Source organism: Trichoderma virens (genome assembly GCF_000170995.1).
Source record: "Trichoderma virens Gv29-8 chromosome Unknown TRIVIscaffold_6, whole genome shotgun sequence".
Taxonomy (NCBI): domain Eukaryota; kingdom Fungi; phylum Ascomycota; class Sordariomycetes; order Hypocreales; family Hypocreaceae; genus Trichoderma; species Trichoderma virens.
The window spans coordinates 2,268,235-2,294,393 of record NW_014013743.1 but is presented as its reverse complement, the minus strand read 5'-3'; the positions used below and the strand labels follow the sequence as shown (position 1 = coordinate 2,294,393).

Genomic DNA, 26,159 nt, shown 5'->3' with positions numbered 1-26,159 from the left:
GGCTTTATCATAGGTCCAACGACTTGGCTCGCATGGAGTACCGACGGGGTGGTTGCAGTGGCGTGCCTCGAGGCCGCAAACTACTGTTCATGCTCATCAGCCACGCGAATTCTGGCTGATGTTTACGGAAATTAAGACCACATCGTCATGAAAGTGGTGTCATGAGTTCCAATATCTGTTTGTAAAGTCCGTTGGTTGTGTTAGGGAATCTCTCCGCCAAACCGTAATGGAAACTACATGTAGTATCTGTACTTGTAGAGCGATATCACATAGAACCCGGTATTAAACCAACCTCTCCGCACCATCCATGGCTTTTATTTTGTTCTCCATCTTTCCCCAAACTTTTGTGGGATGTAGGGACTAAATTTTCCGCGCTGAACTATCTCTTCACATCTTTGGCATTTTGAGATAGAGGTTTCCCTTACACATCATGTCTTCAAGTCAAGACTCGAATCGGGAGCGCCCGATGCCCATCGCCATAGTCGGCATGTCTTGCCGTCTATCGGGTGGCGTCTCAACACTTGACGACTTTTGGACCATGCTGTCGCGCTCCCGGGACGGCTGGCGGCCTATTCCTGAAGAGAGATTCACTCCCAAGGCATTCTATCATCCAGATCCGCAGAAGAAAGGCAGTTTCAATAATAAGGGTGGCTATTTTATAAATGGCGATTTGTCCAACTTTGATGCACCGTTTTTTCAGATTACCAGACAAGAGGCCGAGGCTATGGGTATGGATGTCCCTCTCCCTATGTATCAGCATCCGTACGAGTATGTAGATTTTCAGAAGGCTTACGCTCTCTTGTAGATCCCCAACAGAGACATCTTTTAGAGTGCACGTACGAAGCTCTGGAGAATGCCGGGATTCCTAAGAATACCATTTCTGGGAGCAACATGGGAGTCTTCATCGGCGGCGCCTCCTCAGATTATCGGCTTGGCACGTTGAAAGAAGTTGATCAGATACCCATGTATGATGCCACAGGCAATCACCAGTCCATTCAGGCCGGCCGTATCTCTTATTACTTCAATCTTCACGGGCCTTCATTTTCAACAGACACAGCATGTTCATCCGGCCTATATGCACTTCATTTGGCAGTACAGAGCATCCGCTCGGGAGAGTCGGACTCGGCTATTGTCGCAGCATCCAGCCTGCATCTACAGCCTCATGATATGGTCTCCATGTCAATGCTAGGGTAAGCAGCAAGATTGTCATTGAGTAGACGAGCGACTGTTGACGTATTGCAGACTTTTCAATGAACACGGCAAAACATTTGCATTCGATCACAGAGCAAAGTCTGGCTTTGCTCGAGGTGAGGGCACAGGCTGCCTCATTCTGAAACCTCTTCACAAAGCTCTTGAGGATAAAGACAAAATACGCTCCGTCATTATACACACCGGTGCGAACCAAGATGGCAAAACCACAGGACTGACAAATCCTAGTGGTGAGGCACAAGAGCGTTTGATACGTGAAGTGTATGCGAGAGCAGGCATCTCTCCTGAGGACACTGGATATGTTGAAGCCCATGGAACCGGTACGAGAACCGGCGATCCCATCGAAGCTAATTCCATATACCGTGTTTTCGGCGCGGGCCGTACAAAGCGCATGCCTTTGTATATGGGCTCAGTTAAATCCAATGTTGGTCACTTGGAAAATGCAAGTGGAATTATATCCGTCATCAAAGCGTCCATGATGCTCGAAAAGGGCTTCATCCTTCCCAACATCAATTTCGAAAAGGCCAACGAGGCGATTCCCCTCGACGAATGGAACATTAAAGTCCCAACTAGCATACGGCCGTGGCCGCGAAACAAGCGCTACATCAGCGTCAACAGCTTCGGTTTCGGGGGCTCTAATGCGCATGTTGTGCTGGAAAAGGTTCCGTTCTCGCTTCGTGACTCTCCTCACGATAACCAGAACGTGACTCCCAGGTTATTCGTCCTATCTGCTCATGATGAAGGTGCAGCCAAGCGAGTGGTTGAAAAACTTGGCATCTACATTGAGCAGCATCCTGAGGTCTTTCAGAAGCGATTGGTTAGGGACATGGCTTATACGCTCGGTGAGAGGAGGACACATCTGCAATGGCGCATCGCCATTACAGCATCATCTTGCGATGAGTTGGCAAATGCGCTCAACGGTGTCGGTGCCACGCCTGTAGTAGCTTCCAATGAGCCGAAAGTGGCATTCGTGTATACCGGCCAGGGAGCGCAATGGGCGGGAATGGGCAAGGAGCTCATGGAAAGCCACCCGGTATTTGCCAATACCATCAAAGCATGCAGTGACTATCTGCAAGAGATTGGTGCCGAGTTTTCTCTTTTGGCTGAGCTGGCCAAGGGAGAAAAGGAAACGCTGGTCAACGAGGCACATATTTCGCAGCCTGCATGCACAGCTATTCAAATTGGCCTTACGAAGCTCTTAGAGTCCTGGGGAATCGCTCCGTCAGCAGTTATTGGTCATTCCAGTGGAGAAATTGGAGCTGCTTTTGCTGCTGGCTCTATTAATATTGAAGACGCCATGTCTGCGGCCTACTGGCGTGGCAAGGTTTCCTCAGATATGAGGCTGAAGCACCCAGATCTTCGAGGTGCCATGCTCGCTGTGGGTGCTGGAGCTGAAGAGGTCAAGGGCATCATCAAGACTCGAGGCCTGCAAAACGTCACTGTTGCCTGTGAGAATTCTCCGGACTCCATTACAGCTTCTGGAGACGAAGAAGATGTCGATAAGCTTGCCGCAGAATTGGAGACCCGAAGCATCTTCAAACGCAAGCTGCGGGTGACAGTGGCATATCACTCTGCTCATATGCAACTCGTTGCAGACGATTACAAAGCCGCGATCAAGAACATGAAAGACAAAACCACCTCTAAAGTCGAGTTTTATTCCTCTCTAGTTGGCAGGAAACTCGATTCGGCGATGTCTCTTGGTCCATCCTATTGGGTCGATAACTTGACCAAGCCGGTGCTCTTCTCACCAGCTCTCAAAGAGCTTTATGAGGGCACAAAGCCGGATGTCATTATCGAAGTTGGTCCGCATTCTGCCCTTGAGGGCCCAATCAAACAGATATTAAAGAATATCAGCTCTCAAGCTGCCATGGGAGTGAAATATTTGTCTTGCCTCATTCGAAATCAGCATGCCACCTCCACTGCTCTGGATTGCGCAGGTAGCCTATTTGTTAAAGGTCACCCAATCAATTTGAGGAAAATCAACCATCCGAACGCAAGTCTACGCTTGCCTGCTGTTGTCTCAGATTTTTATCCGTATCCTTGGTCAGAACACAAGTACTGGTTTGAACCTCGTTCATCCAAGCAGTTGCGTCAGAAGCCATTTATGCGTCATGATCTCTTGGGTCTCTTGGAAGATTCGTATAGCGATATTGAGCCAAAATGGAAAAACGTCATTTCAACAGATGATGTTCCATGGCTCAAAGATCATCGGATGCAGTCCTTAGCCACATTCCCACTGGCAGGCTACATCTGTATGGCTGTGGAGGCGGCGTCACAACGCGCTCAGCTGAGAGATATTCCAGCTGAGCAAATCGACGGTTTCCGTCTTCGAGAAATTCAGGTTTCCAAGGCTCTCATACTCGACGACGGTGCCCCATATGAGATGATATTTTCTCTGAAGCCTTATGCTGAGGGCACAAGATTCAATTCTAGTGACTGGGATGAGTTCCGCATCTCCTCGTGGACCTCAGCCAGAGGTTGGTTGGAGCATTGTAGTGGCCTCGTCGGTATCAAAAAGGCCGCTCCAATCAATCCTGTTAGTGATGGACTATTGCGCGCCGCTTCTATCCGTCGCCAGCATACTCTGGGCATGAGCTGTCACCAACTCCCCATGGATGGCTTCTACTCCGAACTAGAGTCTCGCGGAGCGGGATATAGCGGAGTCTTTAGAATCTCGCCAGACGCTGACGTGAAAATCCACGAACAGTACTCTACTGCGTCTTTGACTATCCCTAACACAGCAACTGTTATGCCGGCATCCTTTGAGCCAGCATCCATTGCACCCGCAGCATTCGTGGATCTATTGTTTCAGCTTACCTTTCCAATATTGGGCGCAGGCAGTGGCGAGATGCCTTCTCTCTTCATGCCGTCCGCTGTTAAAGCAATTGAGATAAGCAGCAAATTCCCAAACACTCCTGGAGAGCGGGTGCAAGTAGTCGCGCATGGGTGTCCAGACTTTACAGCTCCTGGACCCGTCGACTTTTTCATCGATATGTGGTATCAAGATGCCATTGAACCTGTGACAAAGATTAGTGGGTTCAGGATGACGCCAGTGAATGGCGACATCGATGATGGTGTTAGTCCGCGATCTATCTGTTACAAGGTACAGTGGGAGTCTTTGGATGAAGTAAATGAGAAGGCAGAGAGGGGTGCAAAGGAGAATTGTGCCATTGAAAACGGCCATGAAAATGGTGATTCTTCTGGTAAGATGTCCGCGAGCAGCGAGGCAAACGGTACAAAGAGCCATGCCAGTGGACACTATGATGGCCCCAAAATGACTCCCGAGCATGTGAACGACAACAGCGTGATAGGTAACGGCAGTAATGGAACCATCGGCGAGGTTGCGGCGTCTAATCTTAATGACGGCTTAAGTAATGCCGACTTCGTCTTAGTTTCTCATCGCGATGGAAGCGATCCTCTCGTGGGAACTCTTTTGGATCTTCTAGAGCTGCGAACCACGAAAAGGCCACGACTAATTGACTTCTCCAACCTCATTCCTGAATCTGGTTGTTGCTACATCTGTTTGTCTGAAATAGACGAGCCGCTGCTTGCCAATATGACAGAAGAGATATTTGAAAAGATGCAGAATCTGCTCGTTACCTGTCAGTCTGTGCTCTGGGTGACCTCTGGAGCATATAGGTTTGCAGAACAGCCAGAGAGCAACATTTCGCAAGGACTCCTACGCACAGTACGTTCTGAGGCAAACAAAGCTGTAGCCTCTCTTGACTTGGATCCTCATTCGACGCTTGATGTGCTGGATACAGCTGAGCTCATTCTTCGTGCCGTCAAAGTTTCCATTGCAACGCCAGAAGATGACACTCCTGTTGACTACGAATTTGCGGAGGAGGGGGGCAAGCTCATGGTTCCCCGTGTTGTTAAGCAAGAAGATATGAATCTTGCAATCTTTCACGACACACAGGCTACAGCCGCACCGCCCTACTTGCAGCCATTTGAACAGCCTGGACGACGACTCACTGTTGCTGTCGGTACTTATGGCGCTCTTGACTCTCTTTACTGGAAAGATGAAGACGAGACACCCTTGGGCCCACACGAGGTTGAGATCAAAGTCGCGTGCACAGGCATGAACTTCAAAGACGTAGTTATCGCAATGGGCCAGGTGGCCAGTCCGTACCTCGGCATTGAATGCAGCGGCACGATATCTCGCATCGGCTCGTGTGTTAGTTGCCTAAAAGTTGGCGATCGTGTCTGTGCCATGTCGCTGGGTGCGTATAGCACGTTCGCTCGATGTCCTGCATCCAGCGCTGCTACTATCCCAGACGATATGAGTTTCGAGGTTGCAACATCGATTCCTGTTGTATACTGCACCGCCTATTACGGCATCATGGACCTTGCTCGACTGGAGTATGGCGAGAAGATATTGATTCACGCCGCAACTGGCGGTGTTGGACAAGCAGCCATTCAGCTGGCGCAGATGGTTGGCGCAGAGATTTATGCCACCGTTGGGAGCGCAGACAAGAAAAAGTTCCTGATGGATACATATGGCATCCCAGAAACACGTATCTTTTACAGTCGAGATGTTTCGTTTGGCCCAGCCGTTCGGGAAGCTACTAGTAGCCATGGGGTTGATGTTGTGCTCAATTCACTTGCGGGAGATCTCCTCCGCGAGACATGGGAATGCCTTGCACCGTTTGGTCGCTTCATTGAGCTCGGAAAACGGGATATCACAAATAACACAAGACTCGAGATGGCCAAGCTTGAGTACAACTGCACTTTCAGCTCGGTAGATTTGACGCTTCTTGCGGCAAGGCGGCCCAAACTCATGCAACGTACCTTTGCATCCGTCATGCACCTCCTCGAAAATAAGACAATCCAACCTATCGGGCCAATCACACCTGTCAACATCCAAAATGTCGAGGGAGCGCTTCGCAAATTGCAAAGCGGCAAGACGACAGGGAAGCTGGTGGTGACGCATAGTGGCCAAAGTCAAGTCAAAGCTACACACCCTGCGCCTCGCTCAGACATGCTGGAGCGCGACGCAACTTATCTGATTATTGGTGGAACAGGTGGTCTCGGACGCTCAATCACAAGACGGATGGTGAGGCTAGGTGCTCGCCACATCATCTTGCTCTCGCGGAGCGGCAAGGTAACGGATGACTTGACTAAGTTGATGAAGGAGAGTCGAAAGTTGGGAGCTTCGATATACGTTGTGCCTTGTGATGTTGCAGATGAGAAGAGTGTCCAAGCATTGGTGGAGGAGCTGCAGGACGATTTGCCCCCTATTAGGGGCATTATTCATGCCGCCATGGTCCTAAGAGTATGTCTTCCCTTTCCACCCAAGAGAATGTATCATTATTGCTTGCTGAGCTCACCACTAACTGATATCCTAGGACGTCCTTTTCGAGAAAATGACCTTTGAAGACTATGAAGCTGTTGTTAGAAGCAAAATTTCTGGAGCGTGGAACTTTCACAAAGCGCTCATCAATACTCCACTCCAGTTTTTTATCGTTTTATCGTCTGTTGCTGGCATAGTGGGCAACAGAGGCCAAGCACACTATTCTGCTGCCAACACGTACCTTGACGCTCTTGTCTTGCATCGACGCCGCAAAGGCCTTGCAGCCGCATCAATCGATCTCGCTGCGGTTGAAGGAGTCGGTTATCTGGCAGAAAATGCAGCCAAGATGTCGCAGGTCATGAGGAACTTGTCTGATAACACTGTAGGCGAGGCGGAGGTATTGGCATTAATCGAATCTGCCATGACAGGCAGAGTCGATTTCTTCTGCCAAGGTCAAGTGATTACTGGACTCGGCTTCGACAACGCATCGGCAATGCCGTTTTACGCCTCGGATGCTAAATTTTCTTACCTCCGTGATGCTCTGCTCGCCACATCAGGCGACGTAGATATATCTTTGAGATCTGAAATCCTGACCATTTGTCAGCAGCTTCGAAGATGTACCACTGTCAAGGAGGCTCAAGATGTTGTGACACTTGGCCTTCGAGACAAGCTCGGCGCTATCCTGATGCTGCCTGAAGAGGTGATGGCAGCACGGCAGGGAAACACATCCATCACAGCCTTTGGACTTGACTCACTTAATGCCATTGAACTGCGGAATTGGATTGGGAAAGAGTTGCAGGCCCATTTGCAGGTGCTGGAGCTGCTTACAAGCGGTCGAGTTGCGGATTTGGCAGGGCTGGTGCTTCGGAAGTCGAGAATCGAGGGAGTGTGGACGGAGAAGTGAGCATGACTTGATCATTGAGTGTTTTGGTTCTGTCGCATTGTTAGTTTGCTTGTTAATGCACGAAATTGGCAGCGAGTCATACAATAATTGAATATTTCACAAGTCTCTGAATAATCATGGATGAGTAGTGAAGGTTCAACAAGTTCGGAATGACGTCTTCTTTCACAGTGATCAGCCCCACCTGCACAAGAGCGTGTCGTTCTTTCCTTTTGCTCGACGGTGCGCACGTTTGCCTAAGGCATCCAGTCTTGGCAAAAACGATCATCATGATGAATTAGTACGGAGTAGGTAATTTCCATATCGATCCGGGAATAATCCAGAATTCAAAAAGTCGTGCACAATGCCAGAAACAGAAACAGAAACGAACTGCCGAGGCCTAAATCATTTCCAATAGCTGCCAAGATAGCCAAGACAAAGCTGAATTGGGGAATTTCTGACAGGGTCAGAATTGATTAAAAAGCAGGCTAGCGGTATCTTCCGCGGAGCGCTAAACCATCGCAGGCTAAATTTGCCGAAAGGGGAACTGCCGATGTTCCGCCCCGCTTACGTACGCCATCCCAGCCTTAGTAACGGGCCTTGAATGAGTCTTGCGCTAATGAGATCATCGGCGTCAATCTACCCTGTAAGACCAGAATTACTGAAACAGGAAATGAAGGAGAAAGCCGAGATGAACGATAGTTTGTAATTTTGGGATTCTTGATGAGGAAATGTTGAGATAATGTTGAGATTTACATTGAGATTGATATAGCGAATGAAATTTTTGATGGCTTCATGAATAGTATATATATCGCGGGTAGTTTCTGAATGAAGAATATCAATCATCTCATCAGCACATTAACAAACACACAGCACACAAACATTACACATTAAACAACACAATCTTATTACCGTCTCAACAAAGAAGATATTCACTTTCATCTACTATGGGCTCTGAAACTAAATCTCAAGATCTTCCTCTTTCTGGTGTTGCTCGAGATGGCTGGTCGACCGATACCGAAGCCACCGCAACCTGCTTCTGCGGCGCTGTGCAGATCGTCTTTGTATGTTCATTGCATATTTACAACACTGGAACATTCTCATTTCAAAAAGAACATTGTGTATGCTAACATTATCATCCGAAAACTAGCCCACTGAAGCTCCTGGCCTGGTCAACACTTTTGTCTGCAACTGCTTCGACTGCCGCAAAGTCACCGCTTCCATGTTCGCCTCCAACTTCACCGTCGACAGCTCCTATATCAAGCATCTTCGCGGCCAAGACAACTTGACCCGATGGGGCCAGGACAAGACGCCTACGAGTGGAACTGAAATGTCCAACTTTTTCTGCAAAACCTGCGGCACCCTCATGTATCGAAGAAGCGCGCTTACGCCGCACCAGAGCTTCATGAGAATTGGCACAGTCGATGACTTCAAGCTACATGAGACTAAGCTGCGACCCCAGACCGAGATCTTCACGGATTCCCGCGTTAGCTGGTGGCATGGAGTGGATGGAGCGAGCAAATTCTCGGGTCCCTTTAAGAAGGCGAACATGTAGAGGGAAAACGAGATGTGGAAATGACCCGTCCTGGTCAATTGACAATGGCACAACACCTATAGATATCAATCTGAACAAATAGGCACTATACTGTGGCTTTCCCAGCGTGACGTGTCAAATGTGTGGCTGCTTACGAGCCGCACTCTCGTTTTAAGCATACCGTAGGTCGCCAAGATGATGCATATGCACACAGAGCCAGGTGGGCAGATCTCGATTGTATAGAGCATATCGTGTGTCTCGCCAAGAGCATAATCGGGAATTGGGAACTACATAATACAAAGTGTCAAGAGCGCCCTGTCATCCTCCTGTCCTACCCGAGCCGAAGCCATGTTTCCGCCATGCATTCCGCCGCATTACGACGCCATCTACATCATGATCCCACTCTGCCGCAGCTCAGCCTTTGACAAGCCGATGCGACGCCCGACCATTGGCACCCAAACGGAGCGGAATCGTTCTAGACGGCTGGGACGGTTGCATTGAGTCACGCGCCGGCGAGACGCTTGTGGGCTGATGCCTGAGCCAACACATGATCTCACGAGATTCAGCTCCCGAGAGAGACACGGCTTTGAAGCCCTTCGCTATGCCTACTGGAGACAGCGCCTTGCCACTTGCATGCTAGCATCTTGGTCCTGGCTAATCCTGGACTCGGTAATTGTCTGAGTCCGGAAACCCCCGCATCCCAAAATACGATGCTTGGCGCGTCGATCCCGCCAAAAGCTCCTCCGCTAGCGGCCGGCTTTGCCTCACTTACAGCCGGAGCTCTACTCTCACCGTCTTCGACCAGTCTACAACGAGCAAAACGAGCTATACATCTTACGCAATGGAAAAGAGCAAGTAATCCTCTGGCCTCGTATTCACTGTACAACCCATCATGCAGCTCTCAGCCACAGCTTCTCGACTTTCACCGCTAGGTGAAGGCTCGTTTGGGAATCGAGGTGCTCGTATTCCGAGAGGGTTTAAGCTTAACAGGGAAATGCGGATTATGCAGATCCCCCGGAATACGTGAGGCTGTTAAGATGTGCTGGCCAATTTTGCCATCAATGAGCCGTCAATGAGCCGTAAAGGGTACGAATTATACGGGATACTCGGTAAGAAGCGTACGAAACGTAGCATTGGGCATCTATAAAGGCGTTCGCATTGAGAGGGCTTTGACAGATATAAAAAGGGAGGGTAGTTCCCGTTGAAACAAGACTATTTAGCAGATCAACTCACACTCTCAAGACTTACACAAGACTCACAACAACAAACCAATACCATCTTCAAACATCTTCAAACATCTTCAAACTTTCCACAGTTCAGCCAAAATGAAGTTCACCACCACTGCCGTTCTTGCCATTGCCGCATTCGTTGAATCGGCCACTGCTCTGGGCAAGGCCCGCGTTGTCAACAAGTGCCCCTTCAGCATCACTCTCTGGTCTGTCGGCAGCGCCATCTCCCAACCCACAACCCTTGCTCAAGGCGGTTCCTATGGCGAGACCTTCTCGCGAGACCCCGTAACCGGCGGTCGTGCCATCAAGGTCACCGTTCAGCCTGATGGCCTCTACACTGGCAAGCCCCAGACCATCTTTGCCACCAACCTCGAGGGCAACACCATCTGGTACGACCTTTCTGACGTCTTCGGCGATGCCTTCAACGGCCACAAGGTCGTTGTTTCCAGTGCCAACACCGCTTGCCCCCAGATTGTTTGGGGTAGCGGTATCCCTCCTGCTGGCAGCCAAGTCAAGAACTGCGGTGCGGATAAGGATGTGACCTTGACTTTGTGCGCTTAGAGTCATGCACGGATGGAAATATTTCAAGGCAACGGAATTGATGGGTCTAAATCGAGTTTATGATAGAATTCTACGTCCTAGTCATGTTTAGGTCTTATGATAGTATGAATTTATGAGTTTATTTCATTCACCTAATCGTCTCATGGCTCTGTCGCTTCATGATTACTCACCCGCCTTGGTGAAATTAATAACTCATCTGTCAAAATTAACGACTCGCCCTTACTGGAAATTACACTGCGCCTTATTCATTGGAGAAAAGTAATTGCTGTTATACTCCCTCATGTGAATGTGCGACGAGTCGCTTTGCAGTTGTTGGCCGCGATGATTGGTGTACTAAGGCAATTGTGAGGGATCACCGTGGGATCAGTTGGGATCACGTGCAAACGACGAGGGCAATGAGAGAAAACAAATTAGAGAACCGAAGGCACTGAACTCAACTACGAAAGCAAGCAAGGTGACTGAGTATCTGAAGAGTGTGATGATCAAGATGAAAAACTAAGCGAGGTGTAGAGGGGTCACGTGACTCACAACAGCAATGGCCATTGCTCGCCAGTCTTTGAAGCATGCATGTGCATAGAGCCCTTGGTTCTGGCAGTTTCACAAACAAACATGAAATAAAATTAAAAATAAACCTCATGCTTAATTAAAAATAAATGTCTCTGGTTCGCCAAAAAATGAAATCTCCGATACTGGGAATCGAACCCAGGGCTGCTCGGCACTCGAAGGATGAGAGCGAGCGATGTTAGCCACTACACCATATCGGATGTGTTTCTTGATATTGATGCCGCCCGAAAAATTACTCCATGAGCCTTTGGCAAAAATTTCACTGTCCCATCAACAAGCATCCTTCTTTGGATTGCAAATGAGTTTATGATTCGCTACCCTGATTATATACATTTCCCTGTCCCTCGAGAGAAGCTAAAGATCATGTGTCCTTTTCTTTATACACAACATTTCCATCCTATGCTTCCGTTGTATTGTACTGGATGTTAAACGTCTGCGTAAGCATGCTCTCATAGTCCTTCGCGTTGTTAACATCTCCATAGATGCTCAACGCCCTGATCAAGAACTGATAGCTTCCCTCGGGAACGATGGTCCCTTCTTGCGTCATTCCGGTGAATGCATTGACGAAAAAGGATCTTCCAGTGAATGGAAGAGGGTAGCCAGGAAGACTTCCAACGATATCGACGCCTAGTACGTTTGTCGTGTTGACCTTGCTTTTTGTCTCACCAACAGCGACGAGATCCGCTCGAAGAATTGGCGTACCAGCATCAATCTGCATGATGGGAGCGGGATAATCCGGCGGAGGGTCAATTGGCTGCGGGTACCCGTCAACAGGAGGAGGTATGATAAAGGTAGTATTGTCGAGAGCCGGCGTTGTTGAGTAAACGTTGTAATGAATCATGTAGTTGAAATCAGGGTCAAGTATCGGAAGCTTGGCTAGGCTGCCAACAACTCCCAAGTAAGGGACAACGAGTCCTTCACTATTCGTACCGTTCAGGGTGATGTATCCGCTATAAACGGGAATAGCGGAAGCATTCAGCCCACGGGGAGGCGTTGCTACCACGGTGATATCGGCCGACTTTCCTGTCGGGACTGTGATCTTGTTGTGGGAAAAAGCAAGCTTGGCTGAAGCGCCCTCGGCGATGGGGTTCGGGAATGGAGCCGGGAAGTGGCTGTCGCCATTTCCGTATGTGTACATGGTCAGAGACGGAGTGTGGCCGATTGTATATGTGACGCTTCGCCTTCCCGTGTTCTTGATCGAGAAGCTAGCCTTCTTGACAAAGTTGTCTGTATCGTTGAATGCAATGTTGGGGACGCTGAGCAAGGTCGTTGCGTGGGCGGCTTTGTAAGCTTGAGCCAAACCCGCGCCTTGCTGTGCTACAGGGGCCAACTCATTGGCATGCAGGGTTGTTCCATCGTAGAAGGGTAGCTGCAGGGCTGTTGAAGATACCAAGTTCATCAGAGTCTTGGGGTCTCTGATTCCTCGTGCTTGCATGATCAGGGCGTAGACTGAGGCCATGAGAGGCGTGGCCATGGAAGTGCCTTGATCAATATAGTAGCCTCCGGCGGGCAAGGGCCAGGTAGAAAGAATCGAGCCTCCTGGTGTAGTGATGGAGGGATTGATATCTGCCTGCCACGTCGGGCCCCAGCTTGTGAAAGTGTCAATGTAGTTGGGATTGACGGCATTGGGAACAAAGACGCCAGACTTGGCGCTGGATGTCGGCTGGACCAAGGTCAAATACAGGTCCTGGCCGCTGCTGATTTGCTTTTGCCACAAGACACCCTGCGAATATCCAGTCATTCCGAGACCTAAGGCGTCGGTAGCTCCAATGGACCAAGGGCTGCAGGTCAGGACATGTTAGTTGTTATGTGTTGCCAAACAGAGATGGGGCTCAAAAGACTTACTTTCCGGGACCATCCAAGTAGAACATGTAGTACTTGGCATTTCTCAACTGCAGATTAGCTACTTCGGTCCAAGAGTCGCATTGATCATATAGCACGAGAACAACTTTATCACTAAGGTCAGCCGGCGCTTTGTCGTTGAGGGGATTGCAAGCGCCATAAGTGCCATCTGTAGTAAACTCGGGTGTCACTGCCCACACTGGGAGTGTAATGTTGGGGAATGGGTAAACTCCAGGGGTGTAAACAAAGAGAGTCTGGTTAGTTGTCGAGTTGCTCGTGCTCACATAGCCTGCTGTTCCCAAAAACGGCGTCCAGGTGCTCTCAACAGATGACACAGCCGTAACGCCCTTGCCGTTGGCTGGAGTGCCTGCAAGGAACAGTCCTGCTGAGCCCGAGTTACCGTTGGCTACAGTGCAAACAACACCGGCAGAGACCACTCTTGATACAGCAACCGAAAAGGAGTCTTCAGTCCAGCCAGATGATCCACCAAGAGAGATGGTGATGATATCCGCTCCGTCTTCGTAAGCCTTGTTGACAGCCGCAATGGCAACATCCGCTCCAACATCACCGGTGCAGCCAAAGACTCTGTACATGCCAATAGTTGCTCCAGGAGAGGCACCGGTGAAGCCCATGGGGTTTGGCAGAGCTCCAATGATGCCCGTGACGTGTGTTCCGTGGCCATCACAAGTACTGAAGGGCTCAGGACCGGGCACAGGGGTATTGCTGCCATTATAATCGTCTCCAACCATGTCCATTCCATAGCTGACAACACAGCCTTTGCCAAAGCATGCGCCCAATGCGGGATGGTTGAAATCAACTCCAGTGTCGATGATGCTAATCCTCACGCCTTTGCCTGTGATTCCCTCTGCATGAAGCTTATCGACTTGAACGGCGACGTGTGGCGCATAGGTGTCCTTCTCGGACGTTGCTCTGCGCAGCAGATCCGAAGCTTCCTTCAAGTGACTAAAATCACTGCTTATTGAGCTAATTGTTGTGTTGGCCGGTCGTTTGTAGAGCTGAACAGGCCATACCTGCTTCACGGAGGGAACGGATCCGATCTTGGCAACAGTAGAACGCGGATCAAGATCAATGGTGTTTAGTTGGAAAGAAGCTCCTTTGAACAGAGTATAATTGAGATTCAATCGCTTGGTTGCAGGAATGCCATGTCGTTGAAGGTCGCTAAACAATGATGCTTCTTCCTATATGCAACGGCAAGGTTAGAACGCCATATTCAGGCTGCTGTACCAACATTGGATGTAGGGCAATGGAAAAGTCAGATGAACATACATGGCCGTCTTCATACTCGACAAGGTAAGCACCTGGAATAAAAGACGACTCCCCCTTTGTCCAGTCTTCCTTTCCGTTAGCGATTCCATGAGGGCTCTGGGCAGCCGCTCTGGCACCATCCGTTAATAGCAGGCCCAAGATGGGCAGCAAACGGAGATATGCCACCATTTTGCCTTGGTAGCAAACAGTTCCGAGAGTTGAAACTCGCAATTATCGTACTGCTTGACCGGAACGAGGGCAGAAGCTCGTCCCAAGGCAGAACCCCATGGCTTTATATACCTCCAAAAAGATGCGTCACGACTTAATTTCCGTACCTGCCAAGGCCGTAACGTCTCATTCGATTCATATGTGCCGCTTGAGAATGGCCACACTCGTGCTGGCCATGGCGAGCTTCCATTTGCGATTTGCGATGCGGGGACCAGGATTCTCGATGGCACGCAATTGAGCAACGAAAACTGCATTTCTGAATGCCATCACTCTTCCAGATACGACGTAATACATGCGATGGGGGTTTAAAGCCTCTCGTCCCGCATACTTGGTGGACCTTGTTTATACCTTATTTGTGGTGTGACAAGGCCAATGCTGGTGAGCTCTCTCGATCGAAAAGGAAGGTCGAGTTTTGCATCGCCTTAACGGATCGAATCAGCACATTGATCGTTCATACTGTGCGGAGAACTTTTGTGCTCATCATATCTGCGCTCAGGGACCTTCTAAATGGGGACGAGAAAAAGCTTACCTTGAGCAGGGATAGATTTAGTTCGGCATCTCGTACCAAGTTGATCTGGTTCGACTCGAGTTCATCCTACGGATGTTTTGTCAATAGATTAGTCTCGTATGCATAGTGGATTTGACTAGCAACAAGGATCGTCATGCCATTTACTTACAGAAACATTACATGATGTTGACCTCTGGCCGGGATGAAGGACTGCAGATAAGCGGCGAATTAATCGGGGACAGTGTTTTAAGGGAACACGGTCAAATAGACTAGATGTAAAACGTGCTCAATTTTGACACAAATCAGAGATTCCTAATGGCTTATATACACATTGATAGGTCCGTACTGATTCCAACTCTGGTCACATGCGATACTAGATACGAAGTTGAAATGCTCCAGAACAATGCATCCGGCTAATCGCAGAGAAAGTGTTGAACCACAAGTATGTCCCAATATGTTGCCAGGTAAGATAAGAGAATCGACTCCAAAGATGGTAGTTGTGAGGCAGGCATCATGATTAGAAAAGCCATGCAAATGCTTCCCGCATGGGAAGAGTTCTACCAATGTCCTCTGCCGAATATTGACATCTAGCGTGCCTGTAAGCGACTATATTCGGCATAATCGGGAATAGGAAAATGGTCAGGGGCATTTGAGGACCTCGTACCTTGTCAAGCTTCAAAAAATCTTTGTAAAGCGCATCCTTGATACTGACAAGCAGCCGCGCAACTGCATTCACTGCTTCAGAGCAGAATAGTCTTCAAATCAAGACCGGTTGGGCGAGTTGAGGTAAACTTTCGATGCCATGCATTACTGCTTGGCGTAGAAGTAAACACCATCAAAGCGCTGCACGTCGGAGTTGAAGTATTTGCAACTGAGGAAACAAAGAGCGAAGTCGACGCCAGGCACCAACGAGGTTGACTTGGGAATAGTAGAGATGAAAGACGAAGGATGTGGTAACTGAAAGATGCTCAACGATCAAGACGAATGCGGTGGAATTTGTTTGGAAGATTCGCCCAGAAAGAGTGTCAGGGAGAAGTTGCCCCCCAGAAGTCACCCCCTATAGCCACTCCCCAAGCACCTGATGCCAAGTGCTGGCAGGAGGAGTGATTCACTGCTGAGGCAACAGGGCGCACAGACCCTAAGCATTTTCTATAAAGCCCTCTCCCCTTAGCCCAACTTTCAACTGTCTTTCTTTCTTTTCCTCTTTCCATACCACGGGGTCCTCCACTGGGGGCCTCAGTACTCTGAAGTTCAAGATCTTGGAGTACTAGTATGGGAAGATGGCCTGCATTGCACATCGCAGACTCTCTTCTATACTCTACTAGCCAACGGTACGAGGCACAATTTTTGATTTTCCTGAAACCACTCTTTTCTTTCATTGTGAGCACAGGCTTGACCTGGGTCACGAAGAAGGATGGTAGAGAAGAGGCAGCAGGCTGGCACGGGAAAATACGAGATGGAATTTTCGATCGTTTGTTTGTTTGGCAAAAGGTTGTTGCGTCTGGAAAGAAGGAGATGATCGAGAGAGGGGAAATGTAGAGCAACAGACATTCTTGAGGTTGGAAGCTGAGGTTCAATCTAGCAGATATTATCATGAGGCTTGATTGCCCAGCTGCGAATCTGCCAAGCATCGTGCAGCAACTTTCTTGGCGATCGTGATGTTTCAGTATCTCCAAGGCCGTCTCCCACCACGGCTGCTGAATCTCGTCCTCAGGACGATAGATTCTCCATATTGAATCTCCATCTCCATCCTCTCGCACATCTTCATGTCCTCGCCAGGCTGGCTCTCCTTGCATCTCCAGTTTTGATCATCGCTTATCAGAGGGACTGGCGATCTGACATCCGATCTGCAGCCCCCACCCAGCCAAGCTCGATTCGTTTCTTACTCTCCGACTGCAGCAACGACAACCGCTCCCTGAATCCCATCGCAAGACACACTGCAAAAACTCCTCTCCAGGCCTCAAAGACATTCACTCCATATTTTCCATCTAGACACCGATTACCGGCGATATTTGACGGATCAAGTTGCCGAATCTCTTATCTATCGCGATGCTCCTCACGCTAGCTTGGCTTCACCCTGGCCAAGTCTCCGCTTAGGCTGGGAGTCCTACCCCCATGGGGTTGCTACTGTAACGTTACGCTGTCAAAGAAGGACCGTTGAAGACGAGAGTGGAAGTACAGGCATCATGGCTTCCGTATTTATGGAATATCGCGTCCAGTCACGACCTCGATTGGGACGTGGCACGGAAGCATTGCCACTGCAGACATGAAGGTTCTCGTGGTGGTCGTGGGATTGGTTTCCCTAGGTAATGTCCCGACGATGAAGATGAAACAAGTTTCAATCAATTCTAACCAATTGGATAGCGCGCGCGCAGCTTTTGGGAATACCGACTGTGCCATTCAACATCACCTCGGATCGGACCTATGACTTGAGAAATGTCCATACCATTGTTGTCGACCTTGCACATTCGTCTACCCGCGATCAAGATGGCCTCACTTTGATTCCTCCCAGCCTGTGGGAGTTTGCGGAAACTTTCCAAGCTGATCTTGCTGGCATTGGTATCAACGCCATCTTGCTACCTGGACTTAAACCCATAAGCAATGCAATCTACCTCACTCTCGACAGTGACAAGTCGCAATTCATCAACGCCGCAGGGAACAAGACTTCAGAGGGCTACCGTCTCTCTGTTACTTCTTCAGGAGTTACTGTCAGCGGTGCTAGCCCACTTGGAGCATGGTGGGGAACACGAACAGTCTTGCAGCAGGCGTTGATCAACAACAAGAAGATGAAGCTCGGAACTGGTGTCGATTCTCCTGGATGGTCCGAGAGAGGAATGATGGTAAGCCACCCATACCACATAACTATATGGAATCTGGAAAACTGAACGGCTAATCGTCATTGTCACTCACTTCAGCTTGATGTTGGCCGTCATTATTATCCGACTGAATTTCTCGCGGAGATGTGCTCCTACCTCTCGTTCTTCAAGCAAAACGTTTTCCATCTCCACCTCAGCGACCACGTCTGGGATCCCGCCAAGCTTGGCTCCCATGAGCTCGCTCTCCAGCTCTATGCAGCCTTCCGAGTTGAATCCGCTGATCCAGCGGTTGCCGGCCTTGCGCGCCCAGTCAACGAAACCTATAGTCCATCCGCTTTCAACGATCTGCAGCAAAAGTGTGCGAGCCGAGGTGTGACCATCTTGCCTGAACTCGAGTCTCCGGGACATTCAATGGCGACGACAGACTGGAGGCCCGAGATTGCGCTCTCCGACTTTAGTATGCTTAACTTGAGTCATCCCGAGACGCTTCCCACAGTCAAGTCGTACTGGAAGGCGGTTATCAACAACTTCCACTCCAAGGTTGTGCACATTGGGGCAGACGAGTACGACAGCCACTTCATCAACGAGTACAGTACCTTTGTCAACGACATGAGTGCCTACATCCAATCCATATCTGGTAAGAGCACTCGCATCTGGGGCACTTTTCCGCCTTCTTCTGCTGCCGGCTCTATCAATGTCAACAAGGACGTCACAATTCAGCATTGGCAGATTGGCCAAGACAACGGCCTATTCGACTTTATCGACAAGGGTTACAACATCGTCAACAGTGACGACTACTTCTATCTCGATGTCAAGTACTCTGACGGCGACGTCTACCCCAAAGAGCTCGATATCCAGCGTGTCTTTCACGGGTCTCCTGACGGAAGTGCATTTGCACCCAACATCCTAGACAATGCCAACGCAACAAACAACCCCCCTCGAAGCAGCCCCAACGTGCTTGGGCACTTGGCTGTCGTATGGAATGACTGGGGCCCAAATGCCAGCACCTACCATGAGGCTTACTATATGGTCCGCAACGGTTTGCCAGCTTTGGCTGACAAGCAATGGGGTGGCTCTCTGCAGGAAAAAGACTATGCTAGTCTCTTTGCTACGCTGCAGCCAGCTGTGCCGGATCAGAATCTCGACCAGCGAATTGCCTCCAAGGGCCCGACTATTGTATCTTACAACTTCGGCCAAGGCACCCTCGCATCAGCAATTGCTGTTCTAGATGGCTCTGGAAACGGCTATCACGGCCATCTCGAAAACGGCGCCTATGTGAGCGGCGGTGCCCTCCAACTCAACGGACGCGGAGCCTATCTCAAGACCCCTCTGACGAGCAAAGGACGCAACTACACCCTTTCTTTCTCCGTGCTGCCCAAATCTCACGGCGGCGCGCTCTTCTCCGGCCCGGATAGCAGCTTCCTCAACGGCAATGGCACGTCGACGAATCTCATGCTCGTGTCTCACAATATTGCCTATCCTGTCAACTTGACCTTGCCGTTAAACAAATGGAGCGACGTGACGGTTCAGGCTATTGGACCGCAGACTTTTATCTCGGTGGGAAAACAGCGTCAGGAGGTGACTATCCTGATGGGTATATGGGGAGGATACATGCAGGAGGGACCGATGGCAATCGAGGCACCGATTCAGATAATCGGACAAGGAATTAATGGGCAGATGAAGAATATCAAGCTTTCCAGCGATGTATAAACCGACAGAACGTCGAAATTTGAATATCACTGTTATAATATTACCAACCTTTGCTCTGGTCAGATTGATGCGCCGAACCACCATTGTGGCCAATCGGTTTAGTGATTGCTCTTCACAGCCTGGACTGCCAGCAAGCAAATCTAGCATAGCGAATGTCAGTATACGTATACTGCTGATGTGTGAGTACTTTTAACAGACGGTTGCTTTGCTGATGATGATTCGCTAGAGATCACTCCTGAGGTAGAGAGAGAGAACGTCAGTATAGTGACTATATCTCACCACCAGCCGAAAGGTTGCTCACCGCCAGCTATACTATCAACCGGTTGATATTTGGAACGATGGTCAACGCAAACTGTTCGAGAATATTCAGGCAAGATTTCCGGCTGACTTTGGTGTACGAGACATGGAACAGGTGTTCAGCGCAGCCAGCGAGTGGTATCGTTCCCTACTCTTTCGCAAAGTCCATGAGAACGGCGCACGTCAGGCTGTGCTTCATCGACGTCCGGTGCTGGCAACCTTTTGTCTCTCAGAATCAGGTTGGGAGGAGTTTGGAAAGTAATTCAGCAACTCATCAATTCTTGGCTAGGATCCGGTACGCATTCTCATGTGCGCTCAGATGGCTCAACACCAGGCATCCGTACCAAACGGCGGCCATGCTGTTCATGACGGGTTGCAACCCTAGGTCACTCACTATTCTCAACTCTTGGGGCAGGAAATGGGACAACGACGGAAGCTTCAATGTTGAGAGTTATACAGCCTTGGAGCTAGACAAGTATCCCATGAAGTTTTACGATGTGTATCGGCTGGAGAGCAAGCTGACTTCTGCGGAGAAACAAGCCTAAATCTCCAAGGCGGAAGATGATTTGCGCAGTCGCTCTGAGGATTATCATAACATTCTTAGGTCACAACTATATTGTCCAACGTGTAATAGCACTGCACGGCTAGGAGACTTCAAGGGTATCAAAACGCCAAAGTCTCCGCGCTGCTACGAATCGTTTATCTTTGATACGACATCTTCGAAAGATGTGTCGAATGCCAGTAAACTAATGGGTTAGGATTTTCTGTCTATTCGGTGGTCTTGAAGATTCAAAACGACTAGATTAAAATTTATTGAATGGTTGACGACACTCTCTTGTTCTTTTCAACCATGCTCCACTTTCGCCACTTTCAACTCATGATCTACGTTTTAACGCAGAAGTTGTTTCCTTCAATTTCGAAAGAATGATATATCGATTCATCATATCCATGAAGATCATACAAACCACCAAGCCACCTATCCACCGCCAGTGGAGAACACATGATGCAATCCGCTGACAGCGTTTAATCTATGAGCTCATAGACACGCTTTGAACAATTATATATATGGTTGAACAGCAGTGATGAGAGGCATGCTCACTTCTCATTTACATCTCACTTTTTTTTTCAATCCTCCTGTACATAAAATATACTGGAAAGGAAAATAATTCACCATGTCTGAACATCCCGCGCATTACACTGGCGAATTCCACGCTCGCGTCCCCCCATCCGAGCCCATGATGAAAGGAGGAGTATGTCCATTCACACAATCACAGTCACAGTCACAGTCACAATCACAAACTCGCACATTAGCAAATACTCAGCTAACCAATTAATCTTGCAGCACCAACCCGGCATCAAAGTCGGCAACGACCGCCTACCAGAATCCCACCTCGAAACATTCCCTCCTGGAACCGCTCCCCCCGAATCATCCTTCCGACCAAATCCCACATCAGAAATCCCAGGCCAGGCCAACAACCCCGAAATCGACTCCCTTAGCCGGACAGACCCCCTCGACTTCCCCGGCGCCACATCAAAGGACGTAAGCCACAGCTTCGGCCGACCCTTGCAAGGCCTCGAAGGCCGGGAAGTCGCCTCACAGCTGCCGGGCAAGAAACACACCGGCACAAGAACGCAGCATCCCCATGGCCAAAAGGAAGCGGGCGCGGGACTGGGAGCCATTGCGGCAAATGTCAACAAGACGGATCCCGTGAGAGAGCATGGGTGGGATTTGCCAGAGGGCGTGGAGAAGGGCGCGAGGGGCAAGGGGAGTGAGAATTGGCCTGGGGCGGAGGATGTAGAGCCCGTGAAGGCGGATGAGATTGCTTCGGAGAGGGCTTGAGAATTGGATGTTGAGTGAGATGTCGATTTGGAGTTTGTGAGAGCTTGTTGATTGAGATTGTGTTTTGTACTCCCTCAGTTGGATCCTACATGAACACTAGACAAAATTTCACCCAGCTACAAGTACAAACAAAGGAATATTATAAAAGCATTCAAAAATGTAAGCTGCGGCTATCGCGAACCACAACATGAACCCATTAGCCCCCAGTATCATTTAGATGAAATCTATAAATACACTGCATATCCACGTCTCACATACATTAACAACATACCACTTTGAAAAGCATATTTACACACACTCACACATAGCCAAAATCAATGCATTGAACAAAAAAGCAAGCATGTTCCAAACATCCGTTTCCCAAATACTTTACCGTGAATGCTTCCATCTCAACCCCTCTTTTGTAGCCCAGCCACCCAGTCCCGTATCTGCCCACCGCTTCTAATGCCGACGCTTTAATTAATCCCACAGGATTCTGTTTCACAGTCATGTCGCTTACCATGGGTATAGAGTCGCATTGCGACTTGGCAGGGAACACGGGTTGAGTAGTATTCCGCCCGTTGTCTGTGTAGGACTCGTTACTAGAGCGATGCTCATAAACCGAAGACATACATGAGTACATAGCGTGAACTTGGTTCGCGGTGGTTTCATGAGCATGAACGAAGTAGTGTTTCCATACGTAAATTGATGAGCGCGCAAAGTAAATTAAAAAGAGAGTAAGAAGAAAAAAAAAAGGAAAAAAAAAAAAGCAATCTCGATAGTAATAACGTCAAGTACCTCGCAAGCCAAATGAAAAGAAAGTCCAAAATACCAGAAATATATCCTTCCTACGCCCATTCCGTCGCATCGCTTTCTTTTAATCCTGTCCATAGCCAACAAGTAAACAGGCTGGCCAAATCTTTTGTCAAAAATCCGCTCGCGTAATATCCAATGTGAGCCGCCTGCCAAATGCTCTCAAATCAATAATCCTTTTGCTTTCCCAATTCCTATATCCCAATCCAAAACGACATCTTGCCAGATGTAAACTGCGTATGCATGCCGACTGGCGACGGTTGTCCATATTTGAACATTTGGAGAATTAGGTGAAATCATATGTCACCAGGCTCTCCCGGCCATCTGCTGTCTCTCTCAGGACAGTGACCCTCTGGTCATCAGTCCCAACCCAGTTTCGCCTATGCTCTGCCTCGTCCGAGGAATCCTCCTCGTCATCGGCATCATCAGAGTCTCTGCCCTGCCTAGGCCTCACTTCGACGCTCACGTCGTTCTGGCGCCCCTCGAGATCCCAGACTCGAATCTCGTCACCTCGCTGGCTGACACTAACAGCTCTGCCTTCTGGGGTGACGTCGGCATCGGCGATGCCCGAGGTGTGGCCATAGAGCCTTGTGGCGTTGGAAATGGCAAAGGACTTTTCCGTTGCAGTAACAACAAAGAGCACGAGGGTGTTGTCCTGCATAGTCGCGAGCAGGTAGGGATGGCTGTAGCAGAGCTTGGTCGGCCCGCCCTCGTCATCATCCATGTACAAGTCGGGGAAGTTGGAGCACGTAGGGCACTTTGGCCGGTACGAGGCGGTGGTGACCAATGCGCCCGTCTCGGCGGGCATGGTGTAGGCAACGCGAGACGTGATGACGTCGGGCTTGGAGCTGCCCGATGGCCGAATGTCAAAGTTTTGAATGCCAATGGCCCAGCCGCCGACGGTGTCAAACGAGTAGGCAATGGACGCGACCGCCGAGTTCTTGAGCTGGCGGAGAGACAAGACAAGCGGCTGGCGCGAGTAGTCGGACTTGAGCGACGACAACACAAAGGGGTTGGAGAGATCTGCGCTCTTGTCCACCTGGCTACCCACTTGCAGCGTAGACAATTCATCGTCGCTGAGATATCCCGTGTCACCATCGTGAAGACTCGGCCCAGCAGCAGACGTCTGCTCCGGCTCTGGGGCGGGAGTCTCAAACGTGTACAGCGAGATGAAGCCCAGCTCGGCAGCCGTCAGGGCATAAGGGTATGAGTAAGCGACCGACGTGAGTCTGCCCACGTAGCTCTTGTCCTGGCGATACAAGACGGCCAACCGGCCTTCATTGACCGTCAAGCGCCAGATGCCAAAGGTGCCATCGTTGAAGCCGAGCATGATGTCCAAGGTGCCGGCCTCAAGCCGCTGGCCATCCAAAGCCAGCGCCGTGGGCACGAGATGGATGCCGTCATGGGTTTCGGTGGTTGTCTGCGCAATGGAGTGCTGCGTGCGCAAGTCCCAGGCTCGAAGCCCAGCTTGCAGGTCGACGGTGACAGCGAGGCCATCGACAACCTTGACCAAAGTGCGGCGCTCCAGGATGGGAGTGAGGGAAAAGTTGGGGTTGACCTGGACCTGGCGCACCTCGCAGAGGCCGCGGGCCCAGTTATGTCGCAGGCGATACTGCTGCTTCCAGTCGACAAGGTCCTTTGGATGGCTCGACTTATCGGCCGGGTCAACGGGCTTGAACGGCGGCTTGACGGGCTCAGCTGGCTCAGCATCAACGGCCGTGGGGGCCATGGAGCCGGGGTTGGCGCTGGAGCTGGAGCTGGAGCTGCTGCCGCGGTCGGCGTTGGCCCCGGCAGGTGTTTGTGACTGACCCTGATCTTGGCCTGGAGAGGCCGCAGATGCCGGTTTCTTGACCTTGAGGCCGGGGATGCGGTTGGCGCGCGGCAGGATGAATCTGCGGTAGTAGTGGCCGCGCCACAGCTGGGGATCCGAGGCGACTCTGTAGAACTGGCGCGACACGGGCGCGGCGGCCAGCAGCGTCTTCTCGTCGACGTACGAGAAGATTCGCAGCAGCAGTTCGTCCGACACATCACGGGTCACGTCGTACGAGGGCGTCTTGAGCTCCACGTCGACGGGTTTGGTGAGACGCAGCCGCTTGGCCGAGGCGTCGTTGCGATGGAGTGTGGCAGAACCGTCTGGCCGGCGGCTGTTGCCATGGTCGCTGTGCGATGCCTTTCTCTTGTTGCTTCTGATGGCCATCATCTTTGCGTGTAATTGATTGATGCGATATCAATGATGTGTGTTTGTGTGTTTGTGGTGTGAGTTGCTGGTATAAGCAGCAGCGCCTGCCTATCCAACGAGGAGAGATGGAGGAGCACGAGGCAGAGAAGCAGCAGCAGTGACGATGTTTGTAAAATCAAAGCCGGGTAAATGGCTGTCAGCGGCAGTATCGCTTCTCCCCGGGCTTCAATCTCGGGAGGGTTCTGCCCTCTTGTCCAGCGATTTGCGGCGTCGTCACAGCATGCAGAATGCAGGACGCAGTGGAGCAGTGCAGAAAAGGGTGATGATGCAAGTAATATGTGAGGGAGACGGGCGAGGGATTCGAAATCAAACGGTTGGCAAGGGAGGGAGAGACAAGGAGAAGAGACAAGGAGAAGAGACAAGGAGAGGAGATGGGGGAGTTTGGTGGAGATGCCGGTGGCACGCACGTGGGATGTGGTGTTTGGGAGGAAGGTTTTGAATTTGACGGATGAACGGGGGAGAGACGGGTAGATATCAAGCAAGCAAACTGTCAAGTGTCAATGAATGGATTGATGATATGTGATGGATCATTGATAGATTGATGGGGATGGAGCGAACCTGTGAAGTGACAATAGCCCAGTCGAGCTAGAGGGGTTGAGCTAGCTGGAGAGGAGTTGAGTGTGCTGGAGCTGGACGGATAGCGCTGAGAGGTGCTACTGAGAGGTGCTGCAAATGCCCCCGAAGCCCGAAGCTGCCCTGCTGAGTCCAGAGCTTGGAGCTCCCCCGTCACGCAGGTCCCGGGTCCCTGTCGGTCTTATATAGTGGCCCCCCAGGACGCTCCTCCAGTGCTACCGTAGCGTTCTGCGCCTGTTCGCGGCCTTGACGCGTCCTGGTCTGGTCTTGGGCTCCCCTTCTTTTCCCTTTTTTCCCTTTTTTTTGGCCTGCATGTGCATGTGTATGTGCATGATGTGTGTATGTGCATGTATCAATTTCTTCCCAACAGAACATACTAAATCCAAGGTCAATGTACCTAACATTAACATACATGCAACTTGCTCCCAGTCCGTAGGCCTTGTCCCAGCACCCGTCCAGCCGCCGGCCAATCACTGCGCTACGGCACCTTCAGCCACTAATAGGCACCCAGGCTAGAAGCTTAGCACTCCCTAGTCGCTGCAGTTGATGCCTTGCCGCCTCCCAGCAGCTCCATCTGCTCCCCCACCCCCCTAGCATCCAAAGCACATGTACCTCCAGTATGGCGCCCTCTGCAAAGCAGTACATGTACCCACTAGCGCCATCAGCCCCCCTCCAGCAGAAACACCAAGATAAACTACCGCGATTTTCTTTCTTTTCTTTTTCCTGCTTCCTAAATTCGCCTCCGGCCTCGTAATTCACGCCCAGCTTCCAAGCGCCG

The 26,159-nt window shown here is 50.3% G+C and overlaps 8 protein-coding genes across 8 annotated transcripts; 6 read left to right on the top strand and 2 right to left on the bottom strand.

Annotated features, from left to right (window-relative positions):
- Window positions 1-430: 430 nt before the first annotated feature.
- TRIVIDRAFT_53926 (putative polyketide synthase) lies at window positions 431-7,406 on the top strand (the record flags this gene model as incomplete). Its single annotated transcript, XM_014101529.1, has 5 exons — window positions 431-728; window positions 806-1,190; window positions 1,243-4,460; window positions 4,602-6,484; window positions 6,558-7,406. The coding sequence occupies 5 exons, from the start codon at window positions 431-433 to the stop codon at window positions 7,404-7,406; spliced, it is 6,633 nt and encodes a 2,210-aa protein (XP_013957004.1).
- Window positions 7,407-8,329: 923 nt separating this feature from the next.
- TRIVIDRAFT_28822 (uncharacterized protein) lies at window positions 8,330-8,937 on the top strand (the record flags this gene model as incomplete). The annotated part of the gene is made up of 2 exons (XM_014101528.1): window positions 8,330-8,446; window positions 8,533-8,937. The coding sequence occupies 2 exons, from the start codon at window positions 8,330-8,332 to the stop codon at window positions 8,935-8,937; spliced, it is 522 nt and encodes a 173-aa protein (XP_013957003.1).
- Window positions 8,938-10,153: 1,216 nt separating this feature from the next.
- On the top strand, window positions 10,154-10,839 carry TRIVIDRAFT_216106 (uncharacterized protein; the record flags this gene model as incomplete). Its single annotated transcript, XM_014101527.1, has 1 exon — window positions 10,154-10,839. The coding sequence occupies one exon, from the start codon at window positions 10,242-10,244 to the stop codon at window positions 10,704-10,706; it is 465 nt and encodes a 154-aa protein (XP_013957002.1).
- Window positions 10,840-11,667: 828 nt separating this feature from the next.
- Window positions 11,668-14,254, bottom strand: TRIVIDRAFT_29732 (uncharacterized protein; the record flags this gene model as incomplete). The annotated part of the gene is made up of 2 exons (XM_014101526.1): window positions 11,668-13,051; window positions 13,116-14,254. Coding segments are annotated over 2 exons (2,523 nt in total), but the record flags the coding sequence as incomplete, so codon positions are not given.
- A 3,125-nt stretch (window positions 14,255-17,379) lies between these two features.
- TRIVIDRAFT_180069 (glycoside hydrolase family 20 protein) lies at window positions 17,380-19,701 on the top strand (the record flags this gene model as incomplete). The annotated part of the gene is made up of 3 exons (XM_014101525.1): window positions 17,380-17,420; window positions 17,479-17,954; window positions 18,030-19,701. Coding segments are annotated over 3 exons (2,128 nt in total), but the record flags the coding sequence as incomplete, so codon positions are not given.
- A 342-nt stretch (window positions 19,702-20,043) lies between these two features.
- Window positions 20,044-20,482, top strand: TRIVIDRAFT_222054 (uncharacterized protein; the record flags this gene model as incomplete). Its single annotated transcript, XM_014101524.1, has 2 exons — window positions 20,044-20,195; window positions 20,257-20,482. 2 exons carry the CDS (start codon window positions 20,044-20,046, stop codon window positions 20,480-20,482), a joined length of 378 nt encoding a protein of 125 aa, XP_013956999.1.
- Window positions 20,483-21,109: 627 nt separating this feature from the next.
- On the top strand, window positions 21,110-21,777 carry TRIVIDRAFT_27987 (uncharacterized protein; the record flags this gene model as incomplete). The annotated part of the gene is made up of 2 exons (XM_014101523.1): window positions 21,110-21,187; window positions 21,280-21,777. 2 exons carry the CDS (start codon window positions 21,110-21,112, stop codon window positions 21,775-21,777), a joined length of 576 nt encoding a protein of 191 aa, XP_013956998.1.
- Window positions 21,778-22,446: 669 nt separating this feature from the next.
- On the bottom strand, window positions 22,447-24,766 carry TRIVIDRAFT_180068 (uncharacterized protein; the record flags this gene model as incomplete). The annotated part of the gene is made up of 1 exon (XM_014101522.1): window positions 22,447-24,766. The coding sequence occupies one exon, from the start codon at window positions 24,764-24,766 to the stop codon at window positions 22,856-22,858; it is 1,911 nt and encodes a 636-aa protein (XP_013956997.1).
- Window positions 24,767-26,159: the final 1,393 nt, after the last annotated feature.